The sequence below is a fragment of the Thermobia domestica genome, chromosome 1, assembly GCF_964235325.1.
Source record: "Thermobia domestica chromosome 1, izTheDome1.hap1.1, whole genome shotgun sequence".
NCBI lineage: Eukaryota > Metazoa > Arthropoda > Insecta > Zygentoma > Lepismatidae > Thermobia > Thermobia domestica.
In genome coordinates this window covers 382859642-382872949 of record NC_137454.1, presented here as the reverse complement: position 1 = coordinate 382872949, position 13308 = coordinate 382859642, and the positions used below count along the sequence as shown (strand labels likewise).

At 38.2% G+C, this 13308-nt stretch overlaps 2 protein-coding genes across 3 annotated transcripts in view; both read left to right on the top strand.

The window, feature by feature from the left end:
* The first annotated feature begins 383 nt into the window (after positions 1-383).
* LOC145664707 (uncharacterized) lies at positions 384-2811 on the top strand. Its single transcript, XM_081731576.1, has one exon. It carries the CDS (start codon positions 473-475, stop codon positions 1688-1690), a length of 1218 nt encoding a protein of 405 aa, XP_081587702.1. The 5' UTR covers positions 384-472; the 3' UTR covers positions 1691-2811.
* Positions 2812-8349: 5538 nt separating this feature from the next.
* LOC145664680 (organic cation transporter protein-like) overlaps positions 8350-13308 on the top strand; it is a 148963-nt gene continuing 144004 nt past the window's right edge. The window contains exon 1 of one of the 2 annotated variants that reach the window (XM_081731536.1): positions 8350-8578. The gene's annotated coding sequence lies outside the window, so the exon portion shown is untranslated. The remainder of the gene's footprint in view (positions 8579-13308) is intronic. The other variant, XM_081731545.1, reaches the window with a different exon arrangement.

Sequence of the window (13308 nt, the reverse complement as noted above, 5' to 3'; positions counted from 1 at the left end):
ATTTAATACCGATCATGTTCACAGTAACAAGATAAGATAAGCATGGTCTCCATTATTCTCCGTACAAAGTAACTCCAATATTTTATCAAATACTATAAATATAAAAATGCTCTATCATCATTATGTGATCATTTTACTTCTGATCAATGACCCTTTGAAAGCTTTCCCTAAGATAAATTCGATTGTCGAGTTGGTTTCTTTTCTTTGGGATTAAATACAATGATTTTTGGATTCTTGTTACGTTGTGAGGAAAAATCCGTATGGTTAACAAACGAATGCATTGCACAAGAAACTTCTTATCGTGAACATACAATGATAGTAAAGACTTGTTAGCTTTCTTAATCTCTTCGGATATGTTACTTGTTTATATTTTTTTCGCAACCGATTTTTTCATTTTCACACGAACTCTGTACTTCTGAGTTGAACATGTTGAGAAATAGTCGGTATCAACATCACTTACGTTGCAGAGGCCATGGAAGCCATAACGAAAGAATTTCTGCAAAGCGTCTTATCTGAACACGAACCAGACATCCAAATCCTACGCTTCAGTATCAACAATGCTGTCGATCAGGGCGATAACTTCATGTCTTTTGTTTATCGCGTTAAAGTGGAAACAACATCTTCGAAGTCAGACAACAACTGCGTAACGAAAAAGCATTTGATTATCAAGTTGCAACCAAACAACCCAATCCGAAGAGAACGATTTAATACAAAACAGGTGTTCAATAATGAATTTCAAATGTACAACACAGTTCTCCCTGAATTCAGAAGGTTTTGTGGTTCAAAAGGATACCCAAATATGCTACGTTGCTTCCCATCATCGTTACAAAGACCAACACACAATAGTGAATTTATTGTGCTCGAAGATTTGAGGATTTTAGGATTCAAAATGGCTGACAAACGAAAAGGACTAGATTTCAAACACTGTGAACTAGTGATGCGTGCGTTAGGTGAGTTCCATGGTTGCTCTTTGGCAATGAAATATGAACAATCTCAACAATTCTCTAATCTTCGGAATAGTGTGTGTGAAGTGTTGTTCAAACCTGAACGAGATCCCAAGACTGCTGTAGCACTAGAAAAAGCTCTACGTGCTTTTCGGACTCATTGTCATAATCCACCTGGGGAAGAAAGAATTGCGAAATTAAAAGACGGATTCTATCTTAAAGTATGTGATGTTATCAAACCTGAGGAGCCGTTGTCGGTAATTGTGCACGGAGACTGTTGGACAAACAATTTGCTGTTCTTGTACGACAAACACAAATCTCCGATTGAAGTGAAGTTGCTAGATTTGCAAATCGCTAGATATGGGTCTTTCGCGTTAGACTTAAATTATTTCTTTTACACAAGCACAACTTATGAACTTCGACGTAAACATCTCTATGATCTTCTCAATATTTATTACGAAAGCCTATTCGCAGTTTTAGATATCCTTACACCAGAACATGATGATCTGACGTTGAATATGGTGATGCAAGAATTCGACAAATACAGAATATTTGGACTTCTTATGTCAATTATGGTTTTACCTATGATGCTGGCAAAAGCTGATAAGCTACCAGATCTGGAAGCCATAACAAAAGAAGATGTTGGTGGAGCAATTATCCAGAAATTCGAAGCAGCTTTGTCACCTGAGTATGAGGAAAGAATAGTGGATATTCTTAATGAGAGCTTAACTAATGGTGTTATCTAAAATTATGTCCATTAAGCACTACGGTCCCTTTCAATATTTCAAAGTGAAAATCAATTTCGTGTTGTTAGAAGTGTGTGTTTACCTGTTTCCACTGTGCAAAATAAAGTTATGATTAGTGTGTGTCTATATATAGTGGATCCATTAATAATGAATATTTCGTGAAGTGCGAAATATTTAAATATATGCAAGTAGCCTGACATTCGAAACAAATATTTCTTAAACGTAGTTATTACATGCTGATTGTAGAGGGTGCCCGGGAAATAAGGACGAATCTGAATTTCGCACCATTTTGTTATATGACGGTTGGCAGCCGTGGTTTTACCATGTTTGTTATCCTCTATCCTTCTAATTAGTAGTCTGTGTGGTGAGCATTGTTGGTTGGTGTTTATTTGGGCATGGAGCGTTTGACAACAAAGCAATGCATCCAAGTGATTAAAAGTTATTACAAAAACAAGGGAAAGTCCCACGGGAACCGTTCGAGATTTGCGTCTGACACTTGGACGCAATGTTGCTGCTACTGAATCATCAGTTGGGAAGTTGGTCCTGAAGTTTGAGACTACGGGGTCAGTGTTAAATGCTAAGCAAACTGGAAGACCGCGTTCTGTTCGAACAGAAGAAAACATTGCTGCCGTGCGTGACAGTGTGTAATCAGGAATGGCCTGCCAGATCATGCGATCTTACCCCTTGTGACTTTTTTTTTGGGGGGGGGGGATTTGTGAAATCTAAAGTTACGTGAACAAACCACAGACAATACAACAACCAACTGAAGGATGAAATTAAGATGGTTATTAACGGCATCACACCAGATGTTTGTGAACGCGTCATCGCAAATTTCAATGAACGCATTGCTCATTGCCGTGCAGCCTTGGGTGGTCATATGCCGGATACAATTTTTCATACATAAATGTGAGAAAATTACCTAATGTGTATGCATACGTATATGGGAGAAGTTACTCGATTTGTTTATAATTTTTTAAATATATTTTATATTAGTGTTATAGCACTTTAATATTCGTCCCTATTTCTCGGACACCCTCTAGAAACTTGAATTTGTTTGGATGTCTATTATCTAACACAAATACAACGAATTTTCAGTTAATAAAGTTCACGTTAATCTGTCAGTTGATATTAATGCATTTGCAGATTGTTCTATTTGTATTTCATTCAGTCAATTGAAATAATAACATTTTGTAGCGTGTGTCCCTTGATGTGTCATTCAGTCAATTAATATAATAAAATTTGCAGTGTCCTACTTGATATGCCATTCATTCAATCAATGTAAGAAAATTTACACCGTGTACTGCTTGATATATCATTGAATCAATTAATATGAAGAAAACTTCCTGCATATAAAGAAATATCCATTGATAAGAAGAAATATTGCGTGTTTAATGATATTTAACGTTGAGAAATGTGTGACTGTATATAAAAAGTTATGGAAATTATAAACAGACACAGAGAAATATCTGAAAAAATAAAACAATTGTGGGGTGCTCGATAGCTCAATGCTTCCCACTGAATCGCATGAACGTTTTAACTTTTTTCAAAGTATGGTGTCTCTGTTGTACTAGGTTAAGTATCAATACAGTATTGAATACGATTAATTAGAAAATGATGCAGACACGTGTCTAAGTAGAGACGATTTTCTTTTTTAAATAAAAAGCCAAAGAATATTAACATATGGTGTGAAGGGTCCGTGATTCGATTTCAGGTGACGTGAGTTTGTGGTAAATATGTCCTTGAATTTCCTCGGGGTTCACCCATTACCTCGTGCATTATCATTCCACCAATTTCATCATAATTGTTCTCTTTCATTGATGATCTGTCTACTTTAAAGTACAGGGCATAAGCGTGGAATATAAAACTTTTAAAGGTTTCGTTTCTTATTTGCAATAGAAGTATTGTTTCCCACAAGACGAGAAAGACGTTGTCAACACATTACCAAAATCAGTGGCGGATCTGGAAGGTAAAAACTGAGAGGGGTAGCCAGAAATCAGAGCACTAGCGGATCCAGAAGGATCGTTTGGGAGGGGCGGTTCGCTTCCTCGAAGATGAGCGTAGCTTCAAGGTGACCACAATTGTAATTTGCAAGAACGGGACTCATATGAATCCGGGGCTGGAGCGGGGTGGGTGTAAACAAGATTCAGGTTCCACTTTGGGACCCGAACTTGTGAGTGCTTTTGTAATGGAAGTATTTTTTGTGTATATTTAAATTAAATACGTACTTCTGTTTCGGAGGCGTGGCGGTATGTCATGATTCATTTCACACATAGTCATCGCAACATATCAGATGCACTGTCTGGCACAGTACTTGCACAAAAGAAAATACTATATTGACGATGGCATTCATTTTAACGAAATAGTGTACAATCTGCTCTAATCATTTATATTTTGAATAACAATTACGTGACAACAGTTAGAAAAAAAGGCTCGGTCTATGCAAAATAGATACAAGAGTATATGTGCATAAAAAAATATAAAATTAATCTATAACTATGTTTGTGTGGAGTCTACGAAACACAGTATAATTATAGCTATGCTTACAGCAACAATAAAATTATATTATACTACCCTTCGTCTATATGGGGCTTCGTCCCCAGATACCCAATCTGCTCGGCATGCGGCCTTGCATAATATAGCAAATGCTCCTACGTTGTACTGTGGCACAATATTTAACGTTCTCCTTCTGTCTTTCACACAGAATTGGTTTGAGCTAAAACTCGACCCCCTCAATGTGGGCCAGTTCACAAGCCTTGTCGTGGACTGGTCGCCTAATTAAGGGGAGATTGGGACGCCTCTTCACGCCACGTGTCTCTTACTCATAGTGGCACGTACGACAGGGAGACAACAACCTACCGGCGGAGGTGAGCTTTTGGGTGTCCTCCGACATGGGCGACTAACTCGTTCCATTGGATCTGGGAGAGTACATGTGATCTCGTCACGTCCTCACGTCAGTATCCTCCGAAATGGGCAACTAGGCCGTGCCCTTGGGTCCGGGAGATAAGGCTACGACGTACGCCAAGACGTATGAAAGAGTGGGTAGCTGGTGTGTCCAAAGTGTGGGTGGATCCAGCGCCCTACCGGAAGGATGATGTAGGTACTGGCCTCAAAGAGCGTGTAGTGCGTACTCTTGGGTCCGGGATGGGATACCTAGTATCCTAACGCACACTTGTACCTCAGGAGCGCTGAGGAAGTGGGTTACTCCTTCGTCCCAGTTTTGCATCCTGACTGGGTGCAGGAGCCACGACCCTACCAGGGGAGCCGCCGCTCCCAAATGGCCATTGTCTTTAAAGGTAGACACTTTACATCAGCCATTGGGTCTGGTAATGTACGGTGTACCTCTATACTGTAATTAGAGGAAGTTCCGTATTGCTTGGACGACCCTACCGGGAGGGGAATGTCGGATTCCTGCCTGCCGGGAGACTGAACGGAGGTGGGGAGGGTCAAATCCGAGGAATCTGGGTAACTGCTCTGATTCCGCGGATGGGAGGAAGCTCTGTAGGATAAGGGATGGCACCATACTCAAATGGTGACTTAACATGTACCATTGGATCTGGGATGGGATACGGGAGTATCTCGACGTGTGCGTGGCACTTGTACATGACAAGGCGGTTGCCAGTTGAACGATAGAGGTAGGCAGGGTCGGGATTGAAAGAGCTCCCTCGGGCATTACCTGGGTCCCCGGGTTTGGGTTGGACTCTGCCGGGCTTAGGTAATACCGTGGGATTCGGTAGCTAATGGGATCCAATCCCAGGAATCTGGGTAATAGTGAACATGGCGGGAGGTGAGCCTTGCCTTATACCGCTCGAGCGCCATGCCTGCAGAGCATGGTAGGACTGGCTCGCTAGCAGTCTGCTTCCACCAGTAGGTTAACTTGTAGGCACTCAGGACTTAGATCTCATCACTCAGTGCACGTATCCCACTTCTTCAGTGAATGGGGATTACAACGCTTCGGCGAGTCAGGACTAGAGGATAAATCCTGACGGTGCACCACGTGCACGTGGATACTATTCCAGTATCGAGGCGGGGTACCTAAGTTGGTGGAACCCGTCCATGAAAGAGACCGAACGGTCGCGGGCATGCGCTCCATCCATGCAATTAAGCATGGAAGTAGTAGACCACTAGCATCAACGTGAACTAAAACTGTTTCACGAAATTCAAACACCTCGTAAAGCATTTTAATGAACCACCCCCACCTTGTTTTCCTTCTCTTCTACGTTAAGTGAAAAAAAAAAGGCTCAAATACATGTTGAAATATTTTAAATGAAAAATCAAACTACCAACTTTCATGTTTCAAACCGCAATGGATCCCGAGATATGGGCATCTTATAATAATAATAATAATAATAATAATAAAAATAATAATAATAATAATAATAATAATAATAATAATAATAATAATAATAATAATAATAATAATAATAATAATAATAATCCAACCCTTCTAGGTATTTTCTTCCCTTCTAGGTAAAATTTGTAAAAAAGGCTGGAGTACGTATTAAATTATTTTAAGTGGAAAGTCCATATAATAAATTTCATGTTTGAAATCTTCAAAGATTCTTAGATATTGATATCTTATTATAATATTTGCAATCGCCGCCACATTTTTCTTTCCATCTCTTTTTTCTCCGTTTTACTAAAATATCAAAAAACGTTGAAACGCGTCTCAAATTATTTTAAATGAGAAATCCAAATGGCAAATTTCAAGTCTCTAGTTTTAACGGATTCGAAGAGATGACCATCTTATTAAAATAATTTCCACCCCATTCTCCCTTCCTTTCTTCGAACTTCCAAAAAAGCTTCCTTAGTGAAAACCTACATAACAAATCTTATCTACTGTCCTAATTTCAAGTTTCTAGCATAAGCAGTTTGGCCTGTGCGAAGTTCCTCACTCAGGATTTCGTCTTTTATACATAAATTGCAATAACAGCTTGTTATTTCTCAAGAAAAGATGAAATGCCATTAAAAGTCACAATAAATCCCTGGTCCCTTCCTAATGTTTCCGTGTTGAACCCCAAAAGTCACGGCTCTGTTTGTTGATCTAGTAGCTAGCGAACGTATTTTTGATGCATGAGGTTCTGTGGTTTAATTCCCGGTGAGTGATCATTGAACGCACTACAGTGGTTCAGATCCAACTTTAAACTCTAGTTCTCGTTCTGTAAAGCATCGCTTTTGACAAACGACGTAAATACAAATTAATCATTCAACAAACCGAAAAGTCTCCTCTCAGATTCAGAGAGCTTTTCAGTAAGAAGCGCTGAATATTTTATATTTCCCTTTATTCCAGGTAAAGGTAATTGAGGTTATAATCCGGAATTCCGAATTCAATTTCATATCCTTTTTCTAGGACACAATAACACAATTTTTGTTCAAAGAGTGAGCCGTCTTACCCTCCTTCCTACAGCTGTTCGTCCAACGAATGAATCATATTCTCGCTCCTTTGGGGCTTATGGTGACCGCCCCAAGGAACTAGGGAGAGAAATAGTCACAATTCAAATATGTCTGTATTAAGTACCACATATTTTGATTAGACTCTGCTATGCTTGTCACACAGATTGGATCGGTCGGGAAAAGGCCATATTAGTATTTACCAATGATAAATGCTGGAAATTCAAAAAAACTCTTTGGAGGGGGCGATCGCCCCCTCCGCCCTCCCCGTGGATCCGCCAGTGAATCAGAGTATGATAGGTTAAAAAATATCATGAGTTTACGCAAATTATTTTATATCCCCTTCATAGTTGAGTAATGCCACCAAGTAAATCTAGTCAAAGAGAAGCTGCTCTATTGTATAAATGCATTTGGGTTTTTGTATCAGCTCTTCAATACAAAAGCTTTCTGTTCGTATTGTGAACAAATTCTCACCTCTGGTGCTTGGGGTCCCGGGTTCAAACCCTGCTGCCGCCAAGTGAACTTTGTGGTGGACAAACACCGTGTGCGTGGGTTTTCTCGGGGTTCTCCCGTTTCCTCTCACTTTCTTCATTCCACCATTTCATTCATCTCTCATCATTACCGTCTCCTTTAGCCTAACCGGCATAACCGTGGGACGTAAAACTCAAAGATTTTATTTCAAAAAAAATTTTAAAGGAATAGCAAGAAATTGTAACAATTAGTTTTTGCTTCTCATATAAAATAAGAGAAAGCATACCTCTTTGTTTGTCTTCATTTTGTTATGTGTATCTTACTACCAGCACACAGTGACACAACACGTAATTGCGATCCATTCAAGAACGAACTCATCGATTGCCTGTGTTTACAATTTTTCATGTGTCCTGTAGAAGTTTCAAAATTAACTCTCTCCCGATGGTTATTGTGGCTAGGTTGGACATTGATATTGTGGATTTCGCATTCTGAAACTATATCTTAATGTTTCAAAAAATTTCCAATAAAGAATAAAAAGCAACGCTTACCATAAACTTTCAAAAATATATAAACAATAGCTTTTATTTTTGTCACTCAGAAAACTGGAGAGGCCTAGTCTCCCCGGCCCTAAGCTAGGTCCGCCACTGATTACAATCTCGGTTTTCGAATTGCTGATGCAAACTTTTTGTGACTGTTGCAGAAAAAAAAAAGAAGGAAAGGAAACAGAAGAAAATCGTTTTAACTTCTTGTGACCTCAGGAGTTGATAATTTACCAATTATATCATATTTCACATTTATTTTATTTTATTTTTTAAAGTTCATACTACTTAACACGTTTTCGTCCCACTGCTAAAACGCGCTTTAAAAGTGAGTTATTTTCTGTGATGGAGTCTTTCACGTTGCACTGTGTAGTTTGACTGTGACGTATTGTTTTCCTTTATGTGTGTGTGTGTGCCCGCGCGCGGGTTTAACAGGTTTTCTGATAGTCTATAAAAGTGTTTTGTATCAACTAGGAACTTTAATATTATGGTAAGTGAATGCTTATCCTCACTTATTTACGCTTATGACCTCTGACAGTGCTTTCATATATATTGATCACACTGCGTTTGTCTACTCTGTGTCATGATAAACACAACTTGAACTGATGAAATGTTAACTACACTGTTTGTGCTTGTGTCATTTTGTTCTGTGTTTTTCAAGATATATTACGGACCTTTGTCCAGTTTATTAGTGCACACTGCACTATTGTTTTTACTATTATTATTATTTACTGCACTATTATTATTATTTTGGTACTGTGGCTGGATTTATCCCCTCACTTTCAAGAGATTTTAAGACCAACCAAATAGTAGCCACCGGTTACTATTTGGTACCAAACCGTCTTATGGGGCGTTTACACTTGGTCGATTTAGTCGCACGACTAAATCGACTCGCAGCATTTGCCACTAAATCGAAGCAACTAGGCCGAATCAGATCGATGGATGTGTTCAATTATTTCAACCACAGAAAATAGAACGTCTTTCAATTCAGTTGCCAGTCGATTAGTCGCCGTTGATCAAAAAGCGATTAAGTTGAAGTCCCGTTTACACGGTCGATTAAGTTGAAAGTGACGTCAATTCAACTGAATCGAACGCAAATCGACTAGGTGTAAACGCCCCGTTATGCAGAGTCGTTTTGACGTATGATTAGTGTCATACTAAATGCCTGACTACTGCAGGAAACATACAGTATGTTAGTCGAGCTCTTTGGTAGGGCACTAATCATGCGTCAAAACGACTCTGCATAAGGCCCAATATGTTTACCATCGTCTTAGGTATTGATTAACACCAATATCATCTCTCTATGACTTACCGCTGCCGATATATTGGCCAAACAAGTTCCGATTTTGGGAGATTTAAGGAACCATATCTCGGGAACCGTAAGTTATAGAGAGATTATATTGGTGTTCATCAATGCCTAAGAAGATAGTGAACATTTCGGTACCAAATAATAACCGGTGGCTACTGGCCAACTGACCACCGTTTCCAAGATATTGGCCAAATAAGTTCGAATTTCGGGAGATTTAAGGAGCCATACCTGGGGAACCGCAAGTCATAGAGAGATTATATTTTGCGAATTTTTCAATCTTGAGCCCTGCATTTTCAGCACGTGTCTCCGTAAAACAACATATCGTAGAACGTTTTAATACAACTCATAAACAAAACATGTGGAAAAATTTAGTACTCAAGGAAATTATAAATGGGTAGATATATTACAAGCACTAGCGTGCGCAGGACATTGGGAATGTGGGTGCCAGATCTAAAGTACCACCATATGGAATGTTGTCCCCCCCCCTTTCCCCTAAGAAAAGATAGCATCATTGCATCCGACGCTGCGTCGGCGACGCACGGCACACATGCAGACGGGAAATAATTTACAAGTAATCTCTTCTCAGTTTGTAATAATTCTACATAAAGAAAAGTTTGTCTAATGGGGGTGCCAAGGCACCCACGTTGCGCACGCCTGTGATTACAAGAATTGTTTAATTAACATAATAATAAAGTACATAGAACAATTGGTATAAAGCCTGTAGAGTTAATAATTAATTATTTTAAGTTAGTTTTGGCAATGTTCTTGGAGCATTCTCAACTGGCTTTATTTGTATGATTGAAAATGTTTGGTAGTCATATTAGGTTGCGTGTATATTTTTTTAAGATTACATCTCACGGACAAAAAAAAAAAAAAAAAAAAAAAAAAACAGTGGAAACATACCCATAATTGTCTTCCAAAGACTCAAACTCAAAACCAGCTTCCCATTGATGTCACAAGGAGTAACTTAAAGTGGATCACTAGATGTTCTCGGTGCTATGCTAAACGCTACTTGAATAGTGCGGCGTTGCCAGATAATGTTGAGTGTTTAGTGATGCCAGGTAATGAAGGAAGTAATCATGGAATTCTGTTTGGATAGTTACTGGAGAAGTTAGTTTTCGACCTTATCGCAATTTGCAGTTAAGTTTCACTTTTCGAACTGCAACGCTAGAATCCAGGAATTTTCTTATTGTGACTACCACAGTAAACGTATAAATTTGGCAACAGCGCATTATGGCGTTATGCGCAAGTTTCTTCTCAAAATCTATTTCCTTAAATTTAAATTAATATTTAAATAAAATGTGAAACATAACACGAAAAAACGATCAAACAATATATCTATTTCGTAATAAGACCGTTATTTTAAAAGACTTTACACATACAAATAAACATTTCATAAAAGTGAGCCCTTCTAGTAAGATCTAACAGCAAGTGCAATCTTGTGTGCTCATCGTAAAACGAATCAAATATTTTCTTTTATTTGTTACCTTTTTCGATATCAGAAGACACAATCAAATGAATTAGTGTCTTGTATTGTAGCTGAAACATAACTCTATCTTATAGTACAATATTTTCAATATGTAACGTTTCATTATGCAATAGTTAAGGGAATGAGCTAAAATATGTACTGACTTCCGGGTAGTGATCCACCTTAAGAACACATGCTTACATCTTCCTTTTCTTCTCCTAAAACTCGTAAAAGCTTCTCTTTTTTTCTGAGAAGTGTGGCAACCATTCCAGGGACCTCTCGAACCAGAGTTCAGCGCTCTACAATAGTCACTGTGCTTCCTCACAAATAATATCCCGTGCATGTGGGTTTTCTCGGGGATTCTCCCGTTTTCCACCACTTCCTTCATTCCACAATTATCACCTATATCATCATTACTGTCTTCCGTAGCCACAGTACATAAACTCAAAAAATACTGATGATATAAACATTGTGGCGTATTTTGTGGGCTACCGAAGGTAGTCCTAGAATAGACCTATTACAAAATAAAGTTATTATAATAAAAACTAATTTACGTATATTGATAACTTTATAATTTAGTATCTTCTTTCAATGATGTAAGTTTCTGAGAACTTTATGTATTTAGAAACATCCACTAGTTCTTTGCATGGAGTCTGTCTCGCTTCTTGGGAGGGTCTTCGTTTTGGCAACGTAGCAGAAAACTATCTTCTTTAATTTTTGAGCGAATCGTGTAATTCTCGCCTTCACTCCACCTCCAACCACAGCTTACGAACGGACTGCCAGATAGCACCAGTTGCCTATAGAGTAACCGGTTTCTTGGGCGTGCGCAAAGAGTAAAGGAAAGTTAGCACATTTTGGAGATCGCTGAGAATTATCTCGGACATCTTGAACCTCGTTCCATAGCGGTTTACGTCAACGCAAAACAAGTTTTGTTTTACAGTATTTTGCGATAGTGGGCATAGCTGTTATAATTACCTGTTGCATTATTTGCATTACGTTGCGATGGCTCGTACAGAATGAGGCTCCTTCGTTGGCTAATTGCCAATTTCAGCGTTCTTCATTATTTGCACAACTTCCATTCACTCTGATGTGTAGAATTACCACCTATCCCAAGCAAAATTTAGGGATACTTCACGCAGCATATGATGGTAGAAATGTACGATCCTTTTCCCATAACTAATAAGATAAAATAAGTCTTTCTAATGAAGAACAAATTAAATTTATCTACTTTATAAAAGGAAAGTATGTTCTAAGGTTTTCTGTTATTTTGAAGACTGTATAATAACGTAGAACTCCATTATTATTATTATTATTATTATTATTATTATTATTATTATTATTATTATTATTATTATTATTATTATTATTATTATTATTATTATTATTGTACAGGTGTTATAAAGGTTAGTGGTAGCCCAAGCCATCTTACCAAATATACGCCACTGTAAACAATTGGCAAATCGACTAACTCAATTAAATATCACCAGAATACAGACCAAAAAGGAAAAAACACTAAAAACTGATAAATTAACTTCAAGCCAAATTTGCTTTAATAGGTAAACCAGAACTATTTCAAGAACAAACTGTGTTTGCAAAGCGTAAATAGATTAGAAAAGGACCATCCTCATAACGATTAGAACATAGTTCATTCATTCTTATAAAATAAAATTTGTTAATGCTTTTACACGTATCCAGGGCCGCCCACAGGGGGGATGTATGGCGCAAGCTGCGCCATTGAGAAAAATTTTGGGGGGGATTTTACTCTACTTTCGAACTAGCAATTTTACTGTCGGAATAGCATTAAAACACGATTTTGAGAAGCTAATTTTCAAAAATTTTCCGGGGTGAACCCCCGTACCCCCTGCTTCGATACTCGATGAATGAAGTACCGCGCAAGTAGCCGTATGAAAGGAAAGGTTGGTTCGTTTTAAGAGAGAAGCGCCGCCCACAGGAGGGATGAATGGCGCAAGTTGTGCCATCGAGAAAAAAATTGGGGGGAATAAAAAAATTGGGGAAGAATTTTACTCTAATGTCGAATAAGTAATTTTGCTGTCGTCAGAATAACATTGGAACACGATGCGATTTTTTTAATCTCGAGAATGAATCCCCCTACTCCCTGCTTAGAAACTCTACTACTACAAGCATTATATAATACCACTACAGGAAATAAAAACAACAAAAATAACAATTACTAGTACTATAAAAACTACTGCTACACTGGGCAATTGTTTTTAGAGGACTTGAGTTTTGAGAAGGGAAGAGATTATTAGTTTTTGGGGGGAGTGCGCCATCAGCTTTAGGGGGGATGAGCACCCCTGCACGTATCTATTACTCAATCTAGATATTTCATGTTACTTTCGAGTTCATATTAATATGCTTACTGTAATATTTTTCCATTGTATAAGCTTTCCTTTAATAAACTTAAATCAGATTTGGCTTCATC